The following is a 24,259-nucleotide window of genomic DNA, read 5'->3' as shown; positions in this document are numbered from 1 at the left end:
TCTGTTTCTTGATTTGCGTACCAAGGAGACAAGTGTATTCACTCTGGAAAAACTCACAAATCCCTTTTCATGTATGTTATACTTCAATAAAAAGCTTATATAAAATAAAAAATAGAATTTCTTTCTAGTGCTCTTAGGCTATGTTCTTTACTAGAGGACTTGCTGAGTTCTGAACTGAACAACTTAGAAGGAATGTATAGAACTTGTGAAGAGTTAAGAGTGAAAAATGGAACAGTTGGAAACGAATGGAAAAGATAGATAATCTTGTTATAGTTTTGAATGATTTAACCAAGGGGCATCTTAATAAAAGTCTTTTGGTACCTAAACACCCTTCAGAAGATGCTCATTAGCTATTTTCCTTATTTACTAAGGAAAAGCCAAAAGGAACGTCATATTTTACGCAACCACCCAGTGTGTTATCTTCTTTGAGTTGTAGTACTTTCTCCTGTAATGTCCATATGGCTAGACTCGGTAGGTACCTAATAGTAAGGCCTAGTGCAACCAGTATACACCCTTGTCTTTGGCTCTAACCCCAGGTTGTCAGGTGTTAGATGAGAAATTGCTTTAAGGGCAGTTAACCGAACAGAAGGGCAGCCTTCAGAACAGATGGACAGCTCAGCACCAAGAGGAGAAATCAAGCATAGCATAAGGTTAAGTCAGTGAACATACTGCATGAAGCTTAGTGGGATGGCAAACCAGCAACTCCAATTGATTGGTATTGGTTACCCAGAATACTGTGATGAACACATTTTTCAGATTGGGTCCAGAATGCATAGGAAAATACCTTGGTGGATGAATTATATCTGCTAAGAGCAGGCTATTCAACTGAGCTGAGCTGCATTGTTGAGCCACCATAGTTCTTTTTGGGATTTTTTTTTTCAATTCTTCAATTAGAGAAGGCACTGCAAATAATTGTAGGAACAGATAAATTAAAAAATATTTAAATTTTCTGTAGTATACATGTGAACATTTTGTATTTACCCTGTAAAAATAGAAAGAATTTAGAGATAACTAAGTCTGAAAAAATTTTAACCTTTTAAAGGTTTTGTTTTTTTGTGAAGTGGGGAGTCTTTAGTGAAAACTGTCAAAAGAAATCTTGAGCTACAAATGGCAAAAATTTACCTATCTTTTAATCAAGAAAGAGGTTTAACAACATCCCTTCCCTTCTGGGGTTAATTGGTTTCAATCAACCTATATACAGACATTAATATTAATTACTTTTACTCTTTCCAAATAATTATATTTATTTTTCCAAAGACTTAAGAGTTCAAAACAAATCATCTCAAGCTTGGACAGAAATAACTGACTATCCAGAGCCAGTGGAGACTTGAGCTGAGTCTACAGGGAGCCAGTCAAAAAATGTGCCTTTATCAGCTGGTAACCAACAGGAACCAGCTCTCATTGGATACTGCCAGCTAATTAAGTGTTGCTTTATGCTAATGCTGACTTTTAAGTTTGATTAAACTATATTATTTCAAATTTACAACACAATGATATAATACATCTAAACAATACCGAAATTTATTACACTTAAAAGTTATATCTTGTCCACAGCAAAGTAGTCATTCTTAAGGCAAAGTAATAAATCAGGTGATTTAGATCACTGTGCAATGTCTTTTTCTGTTAAAATAAATCAGCTTGCCTCAAACACTAGAGACTGATCTGAAACCGAAAAGTCTGAGGTATGGGCTTTCATAAATTCCTTGGCAACTGAAGCATATCAAAACTCGTCTGCACTTTGGAAATGATTGTAATTTTTCTCAAGTTTGTCTCAAATCTTATGTTCAGGAACCTGTAAACCTCAGACCACCACATCAAGGGGAATGAAGTGAACCTTTCACTGATGATAAGACTTTACAAAAAAAACCCCACTAAGTGAGCTACTCTCACATCGTCATGCAGGTGCACAGGTCTCCTTGAACAAATTATTCCAGAATAAGGAGTCTGTTCCTTCATCCTTGCAGTGCTATACAAGGAAACCATGTCTGATTAGGATTTTGCTACGTGTAGTATTTGTTTCAGGGCATATGCTGTGATCAAAATCTATGTACTAGCGGCCTGTGCCCTATATCTAGAATTAATTATTGAACTCTTGGCTATGGCTAAATATATTACATGGACTTACTTTTTAAACAACTGAGCGAGGAACTGAGCAAGTCCTCTAGTGCCTACCTATTTCCTGGGAAGAATGTGTCCACAAAGTGATTTTTAAATAAAGAGGAGCACTGAACAATGATAAAACCAATATTTGAAATTCGAGATCTTTATCCAAACCAGGTGCTCTCTCAGACTGAAAATAAATCAAATGAAGAAGGAGGAGCTAAACATTAGAGTAACTGGTCATTTTAAGTCTTTTACAAGTGGAAACAAATGAGAAGGTAATTTCAGAAAACTCTGTGAATGTGCTTTTGTTCTTATTTCCAGTCTGTAGATGAAAATTAAATGTTTTCATAATCCACTTTGATAATTATGAAAAACTGATATGCATTCTACTGGACCAGGCAATGAGGCAGAGATATGAAACAAAGGTTTGGGACAGAGGTCTTAAAGGTGATAACTGACTACTCTGTGGCTTTATATGGAACTTTATTTGGGGTTTTATGTGAAATTAGTAAAAAATACCATACTTTGAAAAATAGTTTACATATGCTATAAGTGGGTTATGTTAGAGAAAAAATTATAAATTACACAGCATTTACATAATAATGGGAACTTGTAGGTACAGCTACAGAAATATTGTGTCATGTTTAAGAGAACTTCAGATGTTGGAAGCTCATGTATACATAAACATATTTTTATATTTGCTTTTACAAAATATCACTATTTGAGTGTCATCCTTAGAATCTTCCTTATCTTTGTTAAAGTCCTGGTTTTAAGGGAAGGAGAATTTAAATAATTTGAAGACAGAGGTTTGTGAGCAAAGTTACTTAATTCTATTTTCCAACTCAATTTTACCTGAAATTTGGGTAGAACATCATAAAATGTGAGGTTGAATGGGACCATGGAGATAATTGAGTCTGAGGCTTGTATCTTAGAGCAGAGGAAAGTGAGTGAATGGTGCCTTCCCAGGAGATATTTCCTGACCTAGCCATTGTCTGCTCTCCCTTCCCTCCCTGGCACTCCCTAATGGGACTCTGCTGAGATGGAACTTCTTCCAAAATGCTCACACCACCCCAGCCTGGTTTAGTCTACCCTGCTACCTGCTTTTAGGACTTATTTTGAATTCCCTATCATAGCACCACTACTAGGGCTCTCCTCTCCTTGTTTCTATCTGCCAAATAGTGGTAAGCAGCAGGAAGATAGAGATTGTGTTTTGCCTTTTAACAAACACAGACAGACCTGTTCTATAGTAAGAAGTCACACATTTTTTGACTGAGAGACAAATATTTGTTTTTATAAAATGACTGAGAATCCATGTGAATTTAACATGGGTATAAGTTCAGAAGGATAAAGTGATGAGTTGAATTATTGTTCAAAATTCAGACATCCAAGCCAATAAACTGCTAGGTTAAAATGACTGCCCTGAAAAAGATATTTTTTTTCAATAGTTTCAGCTCATTGGAAATATCTGTAATTTACTATACTGATGACTTTGAGGAAATACTGGTGGATCTGAGTTTACCGAGCTCACTCCTAAAAGGTTGCTGTCTGAAACTTTCTTCTCTTATTAAAAAAAAAAAAAAAAAAAAAAATCCACAAAGAGGTTATTTGCTGTTGTGATCATGTCTTTTTGTTGCCAATTCTGGTACCTGCTGAGTTATACATTTCTCAAAGAACTGCTCTTTGTTTTGTGACAACAAGGTACCCCGAATCCAGTTCCTTGCTACTTCTTGTACTTGACTTAGCTCCTTGTCCTTGAACGCAGTTCACAACTTCACTGCCAGCTAGAAACTTATAGCCCAGTTCACAGGAATAGCTGGAGTCAAATATTTTCAGCGTCAACACTTTCAAGGTGTCCTGACAGCTGCACAAAATCTGCTGAGCTGTATTTCATTCCCCTTGGGATTATCGACATTTTTGCAGTTCTTCTGACTTTTATCTTTGCCAATGACCTACTCATTATCATTGGGCTATTATCCTGCTTTTGTTTTCGGAGCTGAAACTTGCGCAAGGAATTTACCAATGACTTGAAGCTGGAGAAGTGGAACTTGGCTGCATTCCTTCCTATCAAGGTCGCTCTTGGCTTTCTGGGGGCTGGGAGCGGGTGTGCCCACACCGTCCCCTAGTGGCTGTCCTTTCTCTCAGTGCGCGGAGTGTATGCCCAGGAGTTCTTAATTTTTAAGATGAAGGATACTTTGCCCAGCGTGCATGCGTTTTCTAACAGTCAAATTAAAGGTAAGTCTTTGAATATACATTCTATGATTCAGAATCATTCTTTGGGGAAATATAAAAAATAAATATAAAAAACCAAAGCAAGTACTCAGGTTTCTGAAAAATTGTTAGGTGTATGTCAGTCAACCAATAATATTTATCAAGTATAGAAATATGCCAGGCACTGTTGTCAGTGCCTGCTACACATTCATGAACAAAATAGACAAAGATCCCTGCCCTCATGGAGCATACTTTCTTGTATGAGGACTATGCCAAAGAACGTGTTTCTCCTTAGGATAACATTCAAACCAGGCTACAGCAAATGTACAATATTTCAATAACTGCTTTTCTGAACTATTGTACATTATTGACACCTGTTCTTAACATCTACAATGAAATGTGATTGACATTTGTCTTTTCGTCTCTAACCTGTCTTCCGGGCAAGTTGCAAGGTGACTTGAAATACATCACTGGCATAGCTGGTTCTAGCCCCAAGCTGGTACTCACCTTACAAATGCTATCACTTGGCTTCCGTGAACTGACACTTCTCACTCCAGAGTGGGTGAAATTTTCAAGTGGCCTAAACCCCAGAGAAAACTGATAACGATTATTTTCACTGAAGTAATATCTCAGATGCTATAGCACTAATGGGTTTTCATAGGTATTTGGTCATAGGATTCCTACAACATTTCAGCAGGTTGGCTGCAAATGCTTCATTATCCCAGTTGTAAACAGGAAAAACTGAACTCCAAGGAGGCAATGTAGTTTTCCCAAGGGCTCATACCTACTGTGTGGTGATACCTTGCTTGTATCTAGTAAGATGAACAAGGAAAGAAAACAATACAAGGCAAAAATCAGACTGTGTTGTTTATTACTCTTCTTGTTCTTGGTGATGGGTAAAGTGGACAGAAGGACTGCATTAGAGTAGTTGACATTCCTGAAATAAGAAGGTAATAACAACGATGTCCAGTTTGTGTCAAATTTTCATTCTGCTTGATTTTGGTTCCCCAATTTATATGTCTTTATGATCAATTAATATCCACTTTTCACATGTGTTCAACAAGACCCACAGAGAATATACAACTTGTTCTGGTGCAGGTTTGAGATTTGAGCAGACTGGAACTCTCCTATGCAAATGCATAACTCAAATTCTGGAATTCTGATGTATCTCAATTACCTTATGTAATAACTGTTGTGTTTAGATTTTCTCTAGTATAATTAAAGTATTTCTAATATCTAAATTGTGATCTTTTAAATTTTATATTAAAACTTTTATTTTGATATAATTTTATACTTACAGAAAAGTTATAAGAATCGTACAAAGAACTCCACATACCCTTCCAGCACATTCTTCAATTGGTAACACCTCACCTCATCTGCTTTATCATCTATCCTCTCTTTTTCTATATCTAGCTGTGTATACATTTTTTTGAGCCATTTGAGAATAATTTAATAGAAATCATGCCTCTTTATCCAAACATTTTTATTTTGAATTTTTTAAGACTTCCTTATATATTCATGGTAAAATGAACAAAATTAGGAAATTCAACATAGATACAATACTATTATTTAATTCAGAATCTATATTAAAATTTTGTCACTTGTTTCTATAATGTCTCTCATATGGTTTATATTTTTCTGGTTCAGGCTTCAGACCAGAATTATGCATCACCTTTAGTTTTTATGTCTCTTAAGTTTCTTTTAATCAGGAACAGTTCCTTAACTTTTTTCTTTTTCTGTCTTTGTTGATTTTGACAGTTCGTGAGACTATGGGCAAGTTGTTTTGATGAATGTCCTTTAATTGGGGTTTGCTGATGTTTTTTCATGATTAGATTCAGGTTGTGCATTTTGGATGGGAACACGCACAAAAATGACATTGCATCCTTCCTATGGTATCAGGAGGCACATGGTCTTTTTTCTATTGTTGTTTACTTTTATTATTTGGTTAAGATAGTATTTGCTAGATTTAATTCACTATAAAGTTATAATTTTCTCTTGGTGATTAAGAAACAATTTGGAGGAGATATGGAGACTGTATATAGCTTCTTCTTCATCAAACTTTTACCAATTCACTTTATTTATTATTTCTTATTTATTTTATTTTTCTTTTTATAGTTTTAGCATGCATTAATGACTTTGCAGATTAGCAATGATTCTATGATAGATGAAAAATCATCATTTTATAATTCCATCATTCTTTCAGTATTTATTAGTAGGAATCTACCATAAGGAAAAGTGTTCCCTTCTTTACTTACTGTTTTCATTTGTTTGATTGGTTGTTTATTTATTTGAACAGTTGCACTCATAGATTATTATTTTATTCTATGAATATCTTGCTCCTATTATTATTTGGATTAAAGTTATTTATGGCAATGGATAAGCTGAGTCTAAAGTTTATATGGAGAGGCAAAAGACTCAGACTAGCTGGAGTCACTCAGTAGTTGAGCATCCATCGACCTATGAATCAGGAGGTCATGGTTCAATTCCTGGTCAGGGCACATACTTGGATTGTGGGCTTGATCTCCAGTAGGGGGCATACAAGAGGCAATCAATCAATGATTCTCTCTCATCATTGATGTTTCTATCTCTCCCTTTCCCTTTCTCTCTGAAATCAATAAAAAATATATGTATTTTAAAAGACCCAAACTAACCAGTACAATACTGAATGAGAACAAAGTTGTAGGACTGGTAATACTTGACCATAAGACTTACGATAAAGCTATAGCATCAACATACTATGATATTGGTGAAAGAATAGACAAATAAACCAATGGAAGAGAATAAAGATCCTAGACATAGATCCATAGAAATATAGTCAACTGATCATTGAAAAAGGATCAAAGGTCCTTTGGGATACTTTTTCAATAAGTGGTGCTGGAATAATATTGTAGAACATCCACATACAAAAAAATGAATATAGATACAGATCTTACATGTTCACAAAAATTAACTCAAAATGGAACATACACCTACATGTGAGATGCAAAATTATAAAACTCCTAGAAGATAACGTGGGAGAAAACCTAAATGACTTTGGGCATGGTGATGACTTTTTAGTTATAGCACCAAAGACATGATCCATGGAATACAGGGTGGGGCAAAAGTAGGTTTACAGTTGTTTATATTGAAAATAATACAATAATTAATAAATAATACAAGAATAAACTCTGTGTCATGTACTCATAACTGTAAACCTAGTTTTGCCTTGCCCTATGTGTAATTTGCTAAGCTAGAATTCATTAAAACCTTCTGTTCTGCCAAAGTCAAGAGAATGAAAAGACAGCCACAGATGGGGGGGAAATATTTCCAAAAGACACATTTAACAAAGGGCTGTTATCCAAACTCTTCCAATAACTCAAAATTCAACAAAAAGAAAGCAAACAACCCAATGAAAAGACTGGCTAAAGAGCTTTAGAACTACCTCATCAAAGAAGATATCTAGATGGCAAGTAAACATATGAAAAGATGCCCCCACATCATATGTCGTTAAGGAATCACCCATTAAAATGAGATACTACTCAATACACATTAGCACGGTCAACATCCAAAACACAACACCAAAATCCACAACACCAAATAACGGTGAGGATGGGGAGCAATGAGAGCTCTCATTCATTGTTGGTCAGAATGCAAATGGAACAACCACTTTCAAAGATAATTTGGCAGTTTATTACAAAGCTAACCATACTCTTGCCACACAATTCGGCAATCACACTGCTTAGTATTTATCCAACGGTTTTTTACACAAAGACCTGCACATGGAAATTTATAGTTTTATTAATAATCATTAAAACTTGGAAGCAACCAATATGCCCTTCAGCAGGTGAATAAGTAAACTGTGGTACATCCGGACAATAGAATAGTACTGAGTGCTACAAGGTAGTTATTAAGCTGTGCAAAGCCATGGAGAAAACTTAAATGCATATTGCTAAGTGAAAGAAGACAATGTACTGTATGATTCCAACGATATGACATTCTGGAAAAGACAAAACTATGGAGACAGTAAAGAGGGAAGTGGTGCTATGACTTGGGTGGGAGGAAGGATGAATAGGCAGAGCACAGAGGATTTCAAGGCCATGAAAGAATACTATAATGATGGACACATATCATTATGCATTTGTCACAACCCCTAAACTGTACAACACTAAGAGTTAGCTCATATGAACTATGGGCTTTGGTTGATGATGAGTCAATGTAGTTTCATCAATTGTGACAAATGTACTATCTTGATAGGGGATGGGGAAGCTATCAAGTGTGTATCCTCTTATTTGCTGTGAACTTAAAACTGCTCTAAAAAAGTCTTAAAAAGAAAAAGGTGCTCCAGTCCTGAAACCAGATATTTTCCAGGAATTATGGGTCATATTAGCGGTAGATTGAGTTGAGAAACTAAAGATCTAGCACTAGGTGTGCTCAACTGTCTGTGTTGTATCCTTGATACTAGGCCCCTTTGGTTGGCAGAACTAAGATGAAACACACACACACACACACACACACACACACACACACCTCTATGTATTCATACCAATAACTGCAATTTCAATTCACACTATAATATTCATTCTACTCTTCCTTGTTTTCATGTCTATAGCTCCATTTTTTAAAACTGAAACACATAACTTTCATTATTGTCAGTGTATGTAATTATTTGCTCAATCTTACAATATACTAGTCTAACCCCTACCACTGGAAAATTAGTCTTTGTAACTGAAATTCAGTGTTTATTTATGTTTATTTTTCTCTTTAGACCTTAATTATATAGCCAAAGAACTGTATTTGAAAGTTACTTAGTTTTTTAAAATATATATATCATTATTCCATTTTGTGTGGTTATATTATTTATTTGAATTCAGTTAGGTTCATTTGTTTCTGGTCCCATTCCATTTCCCCCTAATTTTTAATATTTTATCCTACTTAAAAATTTTTAATAAACTTTACATTTTTCAAAAAGTCAAAACTCTATAAAAAGCTTCTCAAAGAAGTGTCATTTTCCTTTCTCTTCTTACATTCACCCAGGTAGTCAATTAACCAATTAGTTTCTGGTTTATCCATCTATGTTTAATTTTGGGAATAAATGGACATACACAGGTAGAAGTTTATTATTGTCCTCCTTTCTTACAGAAAAGGTAACATACTGTACATAAAGTATGCTGAAGTTTTGCTCTTTTCATTTAATAATATATCCTGGAAATGCTCCACTTAGTGTAGAGCCATCTTTGTCATTTTCCCCTGGCGGTATAATGCTCCCCTGTGTGAATATATCATAACTTAACCAGTTTCCTATGTAAGGAAATGCATGTTGTTGCCAATATTTTGTAATTACAAGTAAAAATAATGTGAGCCAGGGTACTTTTATTTTATGGGGGTAAAAGTCATGAGTTTTAAATCAGCTCTTTTTTTTTTTTTAAGTTAAACACATATAGAAGTATCAAAAACCATCTTTTTTGATGTGTAAAATGAAGATTCACAGCAATATGCTTGCTGCAAAGCTAGCAGGAAATTCTATGGTCTGGAAAACTGTAACTACGTTTGTGGAAGTAGAAATTGTACCACATATTTGTAGACCAGCAAGGCAAGTGTGGTCTCTAGGAAGTATAGGCAGAGTTGATTAGATTGCAGTGTATACTTAAAAGTTGAATAATGCACTCTTGTAAAACACTCTTCAAAATTATTTAACTTCCCATGATATCATCACAGCATGTGCAAAAAAATCTTTAGTGTTATCTTTTCCTGTCACATGACTAGTGCAAACAAAAGAAATCCTTATCTTTTTGTTTCTATTCTGGCCCTTTATAAAATGGCATTAAGCACCATTCAAAACGTACACATTAAAGGTTTGGTTGGGGGGAAAAAAGACTTATTTTGTATTTCAAAAGAATTGCATTTGTTAAATTATAAAACAGAATATTCCCCAACAACGGAAGGTGTCTAGCATCTTATATGCATGGAAAACTGCACAGTTTTAAAAACACTTTCCTAAATATGTTCACATTTAAGTCTCATAGCAATCCTAGATGTAGTGAACTAGGCAGGAGTCATATTGTTCTTATTGTACAAAAGAGGCAACCGGCCTGAGAGAGCCTAAGGACATTGCCCTGGGTTGTAGGACTAAACCCTGAACTAGAATCTGGGAGGATTTCCCCCCCTTATAATGTGGACTGTGCCTATCTCATAGGATTATTGTGGTGATCAAATACTAGTAAGACAATGCACTGGAAAATACCAACACTGCACAAAGAGAAGGTACTTCTATTATTAAAGTACTTGGGTTTTGGTGACTATGTATAAAATGTCCCCATATTTTTGCATATATAAATAATATAAAAGCAGTCTTAGAGCTATAACTCACACAGCAAGACTTAGAGTGTGAGGAAATGTTTTATAGTATTAAAACATTTCATTTTGTACCAAACTAGTACTCAAGGAACAGGTGATGATGTTATATATCCATGGTGGCATAATTAATAGCATTATATGTTGTGCAGAACTTAGACCTTGAAACAAACCTCATTAAAAGGTACTTGATCTTTGTTTTAAACCTTTAAGTATCTCTTCTTTAAAAGTGATCGATGTATGTACTGGCTATTTTAGTTATCCTGCTATGAGATTCACACAACTTTGATCTAACTTTCTTTGATTTAGCACTGCAATTAAGAAGATTTGGTTCAAAGTAAAAGCTCATTGGTTGGTGTTTTACACTGATGTGATAATGTTTACACAGATGTCCTTTGAAATCTTGATGATGGTGGATTGCAGGGTCCCACCACAAGGCAGACTGCTGTTATTTGAAAGGTAAAACAATATGACATTTACCTGGTACAACCTTTAAAACAGACTTGGCAGCATACATTTCTAAAGTGACTTATCTGTTTATTGTTTTTAGCCAGTGTTTTTGTTTTATTTCATATCTATCAACAGTAAATCACTTGTGTTAAGGACTCTTTTATAATTTGGTGGCACAAGGGTCAGTCCTTGGGGCCACAGTGATGAAAAGGTGTAACTTTACCTACTTTAAAGCACCTGCCAATTAATTAGCAAAAAAACCCCAACCCTTTAGACCAAATAAAATAAAGTGCTCCCATCCATTTGGGCTCCCAGGTTTAGGCTTTTGCTGAGTAGACAATGAAACAAGACTGGAAAACTAATCTTGGTGATGGCCTCAAACTTTTTGCTCAGCGGAAGCATAAATCTCCCAAAAGATGGATTCTCAATGCTTCTGCTGCTGAAAAAAAAAAAAAAAATAGCAATGGGAACATCTTGAATTTAACGAGTGGTCCAAACCCAGAGTTTATAAGTTCAAACGGAGATGCATCCAATTCCTTCACTTCAATGATTTTTCTATTTAATAAATACATATAGGCATTCTTTCCTTTTTTTTTTTTTTACCAGTTACTTTCCATATCTCAAAAACATGTCAAGAATCAACACTGTTTTTATAATGAAAAGTAAACTAAAAATCTAACCTTAAAGAAAACGCAACCAGAACAAAGGCACGTGCTCTTGGTTTGGGAAGGGCCTGGAGCCTCCTCACTAATGACACTATTACAGATCCTCATTTCTATTCGTGGCAAATACAAGGATGAGCAATACCCCTTTCCCGCCTATTTGGATTTACTCACAATCCCCAGATTCAGGATTTATTCTATTATTATATTATATTGATTAAAAGTTCACGATCTTCGCACCCCATGTTACACTGCCACACGCCTATGAGACAATCGTGGCTATCTCGTGTGCTGAGTAAGGATTCACATTGAAGAGGGCCTGGGGAGGGGGATCCCGTGTGTGTTTCTAACCTAACCCTGATTATGTAAAGAAAATCCCCCATCTGAATGATAAAAGAAGAGAGTAATGCTTGTACATTTTATTAGTGTTTTAAAATTAGTGAGTTAAACTGTCAAAGCTTTGATTCTCCTTTCATGTGTGTCTGGGCAGGCCTAAGCCTCGGGAAACACCCTTTTTCCCTTTTCCCTCTCCTACCTTTCTTTGCACCTGTCCACTGCGGGCTCTCCAGGCAGCCCAAGGAGTCCAATTCTCCTCCTCTCCGCTCCTTTCCCCCCCACCCCCCGCTCCCCTCCCCCTCGCCCTCGCCCTCCCAGCCGCCCCTCCCGCCCCGCTCCCCCTGCTCCCTATATACCTGCCAGGCCGGGCCCTGCCAGCAGCCATCCATCACTGCGGAGGAGCTCACTTCAAAGGCAGGGGCGCAGCGGCACCGAGGCTGTTCCCCGGCCGGCCAGCGCGCAGAGGGGCCTTGGCTGCCTCCGGACGCTGCCGCCGGCGCTGGCCGCGTGTGGGGATGCTTGCTGCGGCCGCGCGGACAGAGGACCGTCCGGGGCCCCTCTGGTCACTTCGGAAGCGCTGAGACCTGTTGCGAGGAGGAGGCCGGTTTAGGGTTTCAAACAGAACCTCCCCAGCGCGCCTGAAAGGACCGATTAGCATATGTCAAGAGGACCCGCTTATATACTCGGCGGCGTGTGTGTCTGCGCGCGGGACTGAGTGCTCCGATCGGCGCAGCGGCCGCAGCTCCGGATGCTTCTGCGGAGCCGGCCCGCTCCCACCTGCCCGCGGAGAGAAGATCGCCCCGGGACCTGGACCGCGCACAGTGCCCCCCGCCGCCTCCCAGGAGTAGCCGGGGATTGACCTTTCGCGCTCCCTCCGTTCGCCGTCCTCCTTCTGCACCCGCCGCCCGCCCCGGCTGCGCTTCCTATCGGGGAGGTTCCGCATTCGCCTCTCCCGCCCACCCCTCCCTCCATGGCGCCCTTGGCCGAGGTGGGGGGCGTGCTGGGGGGCCTGGAGGGCCTGGGCCAGCAGGTGGGCTCGCACTTCCTGCTGCCCCCCGCCGGGGAGCGGCCGCCGCTGGGCGAGCGGCGGGGCGGCGAGCGGGGCGCCCGCGGGCCGGGCGCGGCGGAGCTGGCGCACCTGCACGGCATCCTGCGCCGCCGGCAGCTCTACTGCCGCACCGGCTTCCACCTGCAGATCCTGCCCGACGGCAGCGTGCGGGGCACCCGGCAGGACCACAGCCTCTTCGGTAGGTACCTGCGCCCCGCCCCGCTCCTCCTCCTCTCCACGCCCCGGGGCCGCCTCCCTCCTCCCCAGCCCGCGGGGAGACCAGGTTGGCGGGCGGGGCTCAGGGAGCAGCGGGGACCCCGAGGACTTGTCCTCTGACTGAGGTGAGCCCGGCGGCTCCGGATGCAGGGAGGGGGGGGGAGGGGGAGGAAAAAAGGGATGAGGGTCCACACGCGCTTTACTTCCCAGTCCTTCTGCCGCCTGGGATCTTCCTACCACCACCTACCTGGAAGGCAGTGTTTTGTTTGCATTTGTTTTGTTTTTAAAATTCCTATACTATTTCCTCCCACTTCCTTTAAACCCCCCCCCCCCCCAAAAAAAAAAAGTTTTATCAGCAAAAAGCAGTAACAGGAAGCATTCAGCTTCTTTACACACACACTACAGTTAAGCACCCGGGCTGCTCTGCTCTTGTATGGGATGCAAGCATTCACCTGCCACACAGTGAGTGTCCATCTAGAGCACAGTGAGTGTCCGCCTAGATAGAGCACAGTGACTGTCCACCTATATAGAGCACAGTGAGTGTCCACCTAGAGCACAGTGAGTGTCCGCCTAGATAGAGCACAGTGACTGTCCACCTAGATAGAGCACAGTGAGTGTCCACCTAGATAGAGCACAGTGAGTGTCCACCTAGATAGAGCACAGTGAGTGTCCACCTAGAGAACAGTGAGTGTCCACCTAGGTAGAGCACAGTGAGTGTCCACCTAGATAGAGCACAGTGAGTGTCCACCTAGATAGAGCACAGTGAGTGTCCGCCTAGATGGAGCACAGTGAGTGTCCACCTAGAGCACGGTGAGTGTCCACCTAGATGGAGCACAGTGAGTGTCCACCTAGATAGAGCACAGTGAGTGTCCACCTAGATAGAGCACAGTGACTGTCCACCTAGAGCACAGTGAGTGTCCACCTAGAGCACAGTGAGTGTCCACCTAGAGAACAGTGAGTGTTCACCTAGAGCACAGTGAGTGTCCACCTATATAGAGCACAGTGAGTGTCCGCCTAGATAGAGCACAGTGAGTGTCCACCTAGATAGAGCACAGTGAGTGTCCACCTAGAGCACAGTGAGTGTCCGCCTAGATAGAGCACAGTGAGTGTCCACCTAGAGCACAGTGAGTGTCCGCCTAGATAGAGCACAGTGAGTGTCCGCCTAGAGCACAGTGAGTGTCCGCCTAGATAGAGCACAGTGAGTGTCCGCCTAGATAGAGCACAGTGAGTGTCCATCTAGAGCACAGTGAGTGTCCGTCTAGATAGAGCACAGTGAGTGTCCACCTAGATAGAGCACAGTGAGTGTCCGCCTAGAGCACAGTGAGTGTCCGCCTAGATAGAGCACAGTGAGTATCCACCTAGATAGAGCACAGTGAGTGTCCGCCTAGATAGAGCACAGTGAGTGTCCGCCTAGATAGAGCACAGTGAGTGTCCGCCTAGAGCACAGTGAGTGTCCGCCTAGATGGAGCACAGTGAGTGTCCACCTAGATAGAGCACAGTGAGTGTCCGCCTAGATGGAGCACAGTGAGTATCCACCTAGATAGAGCACAGTGAGTGTCCACCTAGAGCACAGTGAGTGTCCGCCTAGATAGAGCACAGTGAGTGTCCACCTAGAGCACAGTGAGTATCCACCTAGATAGAGCACAGTGAGTGTCCACCTAGATAGAGCACAGTGAGTGTCCGCCTAGATAGAGCACAGTGAGTGTCCACCTAGATAGAGCACAGTGAGTGTCCGCCTAGATAGAGCACAGTGAGTGTCCGCCTAGAGCACAGTGAGTGTCCGCCTAGATGGAGCACAGTGAGTGTCCACCTAGATAGAGCACAGTGAGTGTCCGCCTAGAGCACAGTGAGTGTCCGCCTAGATAGAGCACAGTGAATGTCCGCCTAGATGGAGCACAGTGAGTGTTCGCCTAGAGCACAGTGAGTGTCCACCTAGAGCACAGTGAGTGTCCGCCTAGATAGAGCACAGTGAGTGTCCACCTAGAGCACAGTGAGTGTCCGCCTAGATAGAGCACAGTGAGTGTCCACCTAGAGCACAGTGAGTGTCCACCTAGATGGAGCACAGTGAGTGTCCACCTAGAGCACAGTGAGTGTCCACCTAGAGCACAGTGAGTGTCCACCTAGATAAAGCACAGTGAGTGTCCACCTAGAGCACAGTGAGTGTCCGCCTAGATGGAGCACAGGGATTGTCCACCTGCAGAGGTAACAGGTTAGATTCCGTTTGTGCCCTCACTCCTGTCAGGCTCATCTGGCAGCTGTCCTCTGCGCTTAGTTCTATTTGGCTGAGAAAAAAAGCCTGTGGCTACTGAGCATGCCCAGTCCCTCAGGTAGGCTCCTCTTTACAAACTATGAAACCCCAAAGCAAAGACCTTGGTGTTGACCACATGTAAGAGGAAATGGGGAAGCGAAAGGAGATATGGGTGGGAACACCTAGGAACAGGTTTCGGAATACCTCCAGCAGTGCTGGGAGCCGCAGGGGTTAAAGGAAAGAAACAAGGGAGTGATTGTTAAGGCAGATTACTAAGTCACTAGACTGGGAGATCATAACGTCTCCACTGTTCATTCCTCCCTAACTTGCAAGTGCCCTCTCCAGTTTGAGCCTTAGTTTTCTTGACTGTTCAAGGAGGGGATTGAATAGGTGACAGATTTAAGATGCTTTCTGGTTCTGACATCCGGGATCTTTTCCCCCCATTGCCAAAGTTCATCATATTACAGTTAACTGCCTAGCACTCTCAAAGGGTTTTGATCATCAAATTTGGGAGATCATTGGAGAGATTCACTGTCTTTCTTTCTTTTTCTTTTTTCCCCTCCCTTTCCTCCCCCCCCTCCCCCCCCAACAACAACAACAAAAAAAAACACACCAAAAAAAACACCCAAAAGACAGATACCATTTACTGGTCAGCAGCAATGTGAAAGAGTCCCGCAGGGATCAGATTTCCCTTACCTTCCTCAGCACTGCAGGATTTTTTGAGAACCTCTTCTCCAAATGACCTTCCTTCTATCTTGTCCTCTTCGCCTTGTTTTACTCTCATTCCCTTTTTGGTCCGCAGTACTCATTAAAACTTTGGAGAAGTGGAAATCTTGGACTGAGTGGCTTTTGTCACTCTCAATGTAGAAAAGAGCATGTGGTGATCATTGGGTAGCACTCAAAGGCCTAGAAAATGGGTAAAGGTAGAAAGCTATTGAAGGAAGTTCCAAGTACAGAAAGTATGTCTATATACTTTTCCAGCAGAGTCTAAGAGGAAGAACAAGACAAAGACATTAGTCCAAAGGTTAGAGAATGCATGCTGCAGACATAGACATTAAGTTTTGTGGGGTGTTTTATTGTTGTTTTTCTTTACTATGGTATTTTAATGTATTAAGTGGAGAGTTTTTAAGGCTACATTATGTACCTCTGGAAACACATGCAATTCATGAAACTTCCCCAATGACAAGAGTTGCTTCTTCCACTTTGTGTCTCTTTATAAGACTATTGGAAGAGATGAGTAAATATTTGTACACTTGATAACACTCATTAAACTGGTATTTAAATCCATTCTTTAAGAAATGAAGTTTGCACATCAAAATTACTATCTTACAGTAATTTTTTTTATCTTACGTTAATTTTTTTTGCTAAAATTTTGTATAATTAATCAGTAAATGCAAAAATATGAATGATTGATTTTTGTGCTAGTTTGTCACTCTATGATGAAAGGCTACTTATCAGAATAAGATATTTATTGTCACAACGAGAAGATAACCAGATTGGTCTGATAGCCTAAAGGAGTGAACAGACTCTACAATGCATTACAGTGCCTACTAGTGGCCTCTGATAGCTAAGACATCATAATTTACTACAAAGAAGTGAAGGTGAGAAGAAAGCTTATGTTTAGCATTTTTAATTTTATATGTTTCTCTACTTGCCTTCTTTTACTACAGTTTTAATTACTAATTATGAAATTATTTTGCCATTTTTCTTTTAGACTCATTTCTGGGTAATCAAAAACCTAATTTTGAAAAGCTTAAGATTGGATATTTCTGATGTTCAAGTAAATTAACATGTTTGATAATTTATACTGATTTGGTTACAATTAAGTAAAAAAAATCAGAATTCTGAATTTTAAAATTTCAAAACCACATCAATAGACAGAAAGGTCCCAGTGAGGTTAAAATAATTTCCTATTGGAGTTAGCCCTATACTTATAATAGAGTTTCTCTGCACAGTAGTATATTACCTAATACCTAAACATGGAATCATTACTTAAAAAAAAGCTTAACAGAGATCAAACATATTTCTTTAGAGGCTTTTCCTTTATTCTCCCCTATTCTCCATAGATTTGTCTGATGTGGTTGCATTGTGGGTTGACTCACCTGTTTATTATGATTTAAAAGAAGGCTGGCTTTGAAAATGATACCAGAAAGACAAAGTACCTCCAAGTCTTTTTATGGGACACTGGGCATTAGAAAATCTATCTAAAATCTGTGATTACCTCTGAAGGAAAGTTTTTCATGTCTGCTCTTTGTGAAGGAATTAGCTTAGTTGCCACCTCATATTATAAATAAAAAAGACTTGTCAAATCTCATTTAAGAATCTAATGACTACAAATTACTATGTGGTATACTATTTCCTTGAGGAGAAAAAGGATCAGAATTTAAAAGTGTGGCTAAAGTCTTTAAGAGGGCACATACACAAAAAAAACACACATAACCCTTTCCCCATCAACCCTATGAGCCATTGCAAAATTATTTATACCAGGTTATGTATGAAGTTTTGGATGTTATTTAATAAAGTTGAAACTATCTAATAGGATTATTCTAAGAATGTGTAATTTCTGTCTTTTCATAATATCATATTTTTGACAAATAGCAATTTCTTAAGATGAGAATTAAAGTATAGGTGGTTTCAGTTTTTCAAGAAAAATAAATATAAGATCTGTTTTATAATTGGTCTATATATAAATGAAACATATTTTATTGTATTTTGAAAACTGGCTCTATTATGCATCCTAATCAGTTAATCAGTTCCTGTTCTTTGAAAGACAGGAGCATCTTAATGTAAATCAGACACTTAAATAAAATTAAGTTACATGTGAACCATGGTATCCTTTTCAATTTAAATTTAACATTCAATACAACTTCAAGTAATTACACATTTACAAGTATATCCTGGATGAAATTCCATTAACCTATCTGCTTCTACCAACATGATTTGGCCTGATATTTTTATTTCTAATATAAATTCATCCTTATTGAACTTGACAGCAAATTTAAAAAAAAATTTTTATTGATTTTTCACAGAGAGGAAGAGAGAGGAATAGAGAGTTAGAAACATCGATCAGCTGCCTCTTGCACACCCCCCACTGGGGATGTGCCCGCAACCAAGGTATATGCCCTTGACCAGAATCGAACCTGGGACCCTTCAGTCTGCAGGCCAACGCTCTATTCACTGAGCCAAACCGGTTTTGGCATTGACAGCAAATTTAATTGCCATTTATTCCCTACCTCTAAAGTTGTCATTATAATGGCTGTTCTATGGCGTCTGTGTCTTCCTGCTATGTCTTCTCTTCTCTCTGCCTTAGGGAGATTGACTCTTTTAAGCAACTTATAGTCTATTTAGGAATGTATTGTTGTTGTAAAATCCTTGATGGCTCTAGTATTCTAAATGATCTTCTAATAGTTTGAAAGCATTCATTTGGGCTCTTAAGAATCTACATGAAAGCTTAAGAATCTGCATTTTTGCCAAAGAATGTAGTAGGCTCTGGACAGAATAGAGCCCTCTGTATAGGCAAATAACTAGATTTTGAAATTTTCCTTGGACTTGGGAACATCTTGTGACCAAATAGAAACTTGCACAATAGTAAAAAATGACTTAAAAAGCAAGACTCAGGCTAAATGGTGCACATTCACACTGTTTGTAGAGCTTAAGAGGGGGTGAATGGGTAAGGGTAGAAAGCTATTGAAGGAAGGAAGTTCCAAGTACAGAAAGTATGTCTATATACTTTTCCAGCAGAGTCTAAGAGGAAGAACAAGACAAAGACATTAGTCCAAAGGTTAGAGAAAGCATGTTGCAGACATAATCATTGTTTTGTGGTTGTTGTTTTTTTTCTTTATATTGTATTTTAGTGTATTAAGTGGAGAGTTTTTAACACCAGTTTACCTTCTGGTAAATGAAAGTAATTTCAGAAAATTATTAATAGAAAATTGATTTGCATGCTAAATTCTTGATATTTGGCTATCACATTTAATGAATTATAAAGTGTTTTTTTTATTTATTTGAACTATAAAATTTACTTTTAAAAATCATGTAACAGAAAATAGCATATTATGTAAAGTTTGAAACTACTGTATTGTCTTCAAGAAACAGTGTCCTGAAGTAGAAACATTGGATTAAGGTTCAGAAGTGTGAGTTCAAGTATTACAGATGTCATGTCCTTGGGCAAGTCAGTAAACCTCCTTGAGCCTCAGTTTCTTTATCTGTAAATGGGATGATAATATCTCCATACCTATGCTAGAGGACTGTTTTTGAGGACCAGATAGAAAATGTAAATAGAAGATTCTCAATAAACTATAAAATACTAACATACCCATACAAGTTATACTGGTTGCAGCTAGAAAAAGATTGACTTGACTCACGGCATGCAGAAAAACCCACACAAAAACACAAACCCCCACAAAAGCATAATTAATAGGACATGATTATAATTAACTAATGAGATCACAGAGAGCTAAGAACACCTCTATTATATACTAATTTATGGTCATAATAGCACCCATTTGTAGAATGCCTAATGTGTGTTCTAGCTCTTGCCTCTCTCTTGTAGGGAGGCATTTCCCTCAATTTGCATATGAGGAAACTGAAGTTCAAAGAAGACAAATGATTTGCATAGTTCAAATAGCCAGTGAATTACTGAACTGGCATGCAAACACAGGCCAGTCTGGTTTAAGGTGTTATACCCTTTATGTTATGCAATGATGAGATTATTTTCTTTTTTGTTTTTCCCCATCTATAAAATGGGAGGGCCATCAGGATAAGACAGTTATATAGCACTTTCCAGTTACATAGGTCTATCACATACCTAATTATATTTATATTTAGCAATATTGGTGTACTGCTGTTTGGAAGATTTTCATTAGTCACATGTTCATTAATAAACACAAATGATTATTTTGTTTATAAATTTAGGTATCCTGGAATTCATCAGTGTGGCAGTGGGACTGGTCAGTATTAGAGGTGTGGACAGTGGTCTCTACCTTGGAATGAATGACAAAGGAGAACTCTATGGATCAGTATGTATTATTTTTTTAATTATGTGATTCATAAAACAATGACTATCAATTTTGTAAGTAAAATGTCTACTGATAATGCATTTCAGAAGAAATATATCTATGTACAAATTAAAGTTTTATATTCAGATATGTTTCTATGTGTCTGGGCAATGGTATAGCAGCTCAGTTTTATTTTCTAAAGCTTAAACACTAATGCTTTCAGTTCACTAGGCTTTCCAGCCATTATCTTAGGTCTTTTTACTTTTCTTCATCTTTTGGTCATTCCCACCAGAGATGAAAATGAGAGCATTTTCTTTCTGCCCTGTTAGATTCTTTTTGTCTTTACATTCCTTTAATGTATAATTTCTCTACTCGTTATCATCCTCTATAGTTAAGTATAGATCACTTGCTATCTTTGTTTTATTCTTTTAAAATATATTTTTATTGATTTCAGAGAGGCAAAGAGAGGGAGAGAGAGATAGAAACATCAATGATGAGAGAGAGTCATTGATTGACTGCCTCTAGTACGTCCCCCACTGGCGATGGAGCCCACAACCTGGGCATATGCCCTGACCAGGAATTGGACCATGACCTTCTGGTTCATAGGTTGATGCTCAACCACTGAGCAACACTGGCCATGCCAAAATCACTTCTTAAAGTCAAAGTCTCTAACTAGTTACAATGACAATTTACTCTTTATGATATAGCTGTTGGGACTGTCTAGTATCTTTTTTCCCTTAAAATCTCAACTGAGACCATATGTACAATTAGAATCTCCATATATATGGCAACATTGGTTATAATATTTCAGTAAGTGGCATTCCACTTATTTTTGTCCTTCATAAGAGCAAACCTTGCTCTGTTCAGAAGCGAAATACTACATGTGTAATAACCACAAGAGTAGAATTACAATGGAAGGAAAAAAACATGCACATAATTTTCCTTTTTCATGTATATGTTGTATTAAAAAAGTCAACTGTGGCCCACCTCTTAGAATAATATACAGTCCATCTTGGAGAGACAAGAAATCACTGGGCTTTTACTGCATTTACCTAAAAGTAACATCCATATCAAAGTTAGTCATGGAGAATGTATTAACAAATAATTAACAAATTCATAAAATGAATATATATGATTTGGAGTGATGATCTTAAATTAGAAATTTGGATGTTAGCAAGATCTTAAAGTATTTCAAGATGTAGTAGAGATTTTCTACGTAGAACTTTGACTTCTAATGATGGAACAACATAAACTACAGGCCTCTTCGGTGGTGATGGTAGGAGGAGGTAAATAAAATGGAGCATGAGAAGGTTCAGAATATTTTTCTAAGTATTTGAAAATAAAATTGGAAATTGACATGAAACAAAGTTCTTTGAATTGAACTTCTGGAAGAAAGAATTCCAAGTTATATAATAACTAAAGCAAAATAAAATAAAAACATCTTTCTCCTTCCTTGGCAAGGATATAAGAATAGGCAAAGAACTAAGAAGATAGAGTTGAAACTTTTCTAAAAAAAAAAAAGAAAAAAATACTTTCAAAGGTTTTCTTTCTTTTTTTAATGGCAGTTATCTTCTCTCTTTTAGGAGAAACTGACTTCTGAATGCATCTTTAGGGAGCAATTTGAAGAGAACTGGTATAACACTTATTCATCCAACATATACAAGCATGGAGACACTGGCCGCAGGTATTTTGTGGCGCTTAACAAAGACGGAACTCCAAGAGATGGTGCCAGGTCCAAAAGACATCAGAAATTTACGCATTTCCTGCCAAGACCAGTGGATCCAGAAAGAGTTCCTGCATTGTATAAGGACATTCTAATATACACTTAAAGTGTAAATTGTGTCTTTACTGAAGAACCAAATTGCAACCATTTTTTCTTGTTATATAATGTTTCCAGTGTAAAATAATAACCCAGGAAGACATTCAGAATGTTTCAGAGCCTATTTTCCACTCAGAGACTGAATTTGGAAAGAATATTAAGAACAAACAAAAAAACTTTGACAACATGGTTCAAGATCTCTATAAATGGATTAAGTTCCCTTACAGACATTGACTCAGTCATTGATGGTTGATTGAAGCTGAGAATCTATAAAACGTGGATGATGGGAACCCCACCTAATTTGCTGCTCTGGTGCCTCACCTCTCTGGATAATGTTTACTTTAAAAGTTACATTAAAAATAGATACTTCATGTTGAAGAAATGGATTGACATGGTTGGCCAGGATTACTGCTACATATATTTTAAAGACCTTGAAGGATTTTGCAGGTTATGTAAAAAATGCTATGTAAAAAACCTGGGCGTAACGTGGACTATGAAACATGCACACCAAGACGGAACATTATTTTAAAAAGGATGGACCTATTTATACATTTTCAATTTTCAAATATTTATTATATATTTATTTATTAAAGAGTTTATTTTTTACTGGTATATGAAGATATTACAAAGAGAAAAAACAACAACAACAAAAATTCATTTATTGTGCCATTATTTTGTTGTAGTATCTTTGTCTGTAAAGAAGACATCATTATTACAACAATTAAACATAGGATAAAATCTTGAGTTACTTTTTTAAAATAAAGTAGAGCATAGATTATATTTTTTGCAGTCAATTGCCTTCTAAATGTAACATTGGTTCTTTTGACCTAGAAAAATGCTTTAACAATTTGTACTGAATTCAACACACATCCGAAAGGAAATTAAACATTTTTAATTTTTTGTTTTGGTTTCATTCCTTTTTGGGTGAAAGTTATTCTACTTGTATAACATAATAATTTAAATGACAAAATTTTAATTTCCCTAGAAAAAAGCCTCTAGTACTTAGAGAACTTCTAATGTTGAAATTTATCAAACATTATGGACAACTTACGTATTTTCTTGATTCAATGTGAAAAGAACATTTCTTTTCCTACTGCGATCACAGAAAGAATTAATCTTAGTGGTATCACCACTAACAATGGTAAGGCTCCATCTACACTGAGTATCCAGATTATTATGATCTCTGAACACATAACAATCTGGCCACTCAATATATATATATATTTAGTGTGTAGATAGATAGATAGATAGATAGATAGATGTGTGTGTGTGTATGTGTGTGTATGGAGAGAGAGAGAGGCCCAGTGCATGAATTCGTGCATGGGTGAGGTCTGGCCAACTGGGCCAGGGGGAGGGGACATGGGCAGTTGGCTGGCTTGCCTGCTGGTCGAATTCCTGGTTGAGGGGACAATTTGCATATTAGCCTTTTATTATATAGGATATACATAGAGTGGCCAGATTATTATGTGTTCAGAGATCATAATTATCAGTGTATGTATCTGAGCTTGGTATCTTTTCCATAGTAGCTCCTATTTAATAATTTATCCAGTAAATATCCATTGAAACCTGTTATACAGAAGATACTGTTAGGCACAATGTAGTGATCAAGGCAGATAGGCCCTGCGTCACGGAGTTTAATGTCTAATAAGAAAATAGATGGTGAATAAACAAGCTAACAAATACCATAATTGTGAATTGTGACATGCTCTATGAGGAAAAAAGGATCAGACACAGGGAAAAGAGAACACAGTTTGATAGGATGAGTTAGAGAAAGTGTCGCTAAAGAGGTGGTGTTTTTAATGGGTCCTAAAGGATAAGAAAGAGCCAGACAGTTGGACATCC

General features: G+C 38.3%; 1 protein-coding gene and 1 long non-coding RNA gene across 2 annotated transcripts in view; one reads left to right on the top strand and one right to left on the bottom strand.

Moving 5' to 3' along the window:
• Window positions 1-5,083: 5,083 nt before the first annotated feature.
• LOC123653286 overlaps window positions 5,084-24,259 on the bottom strand; it is a 51,372-nt gene continuing 32,196 nt past the window's right edge. Inside the window, exon 2 of the long non-coding RNA XR_006743016.1 lies at window positions 5,084-5,248. This is a non-coding gene — a long non-coding RNA (uncharacterized LOC123653286). The remainder of the gene's footprint in view (window positions 5,249-24,259) is intronic.
• Window positions 13,055-23,180, top strand: FGF20 (fibroblast growth factor 20). The gene is made up of 3 exons (XM_036457177.2): window positions 13,055-13,336; window positions 20,516-20,619; window positions 22,182-23,180. The coding sequence occupies exons 1-3, from the start codon at window positions 13,060-13,062 to the stop codon at window positions 22,425-22,427; spliced, it is 627 nt and encodes a 208-aa protein (XP_036313070.1). The 5' UTR covers window positions 13,055-13,059; the 3' UTR covers window positions 22,428-23,180.

Source organism: Pipistrellus kuhlii, unplaced genomic scaffold, assembly GCF_014108245.1.
Source record: "Pipistrellus kuhlii isolate mPipKuh1 unplaced genomic scaffold, mPipKuh1.p scaffold_m20_p_3, whole genome shotgun sequence".
NCBI classification, from domain to species: Eukaryota; Metazoa; Chordata; class Mammalia; order Chiroptera; family Vespertilionidae; genus Pipistrellus; species Pipistrellus kuhlii.
This window is presented reverse-complemented; position numbering and strand designations above follow the sequence as displayed.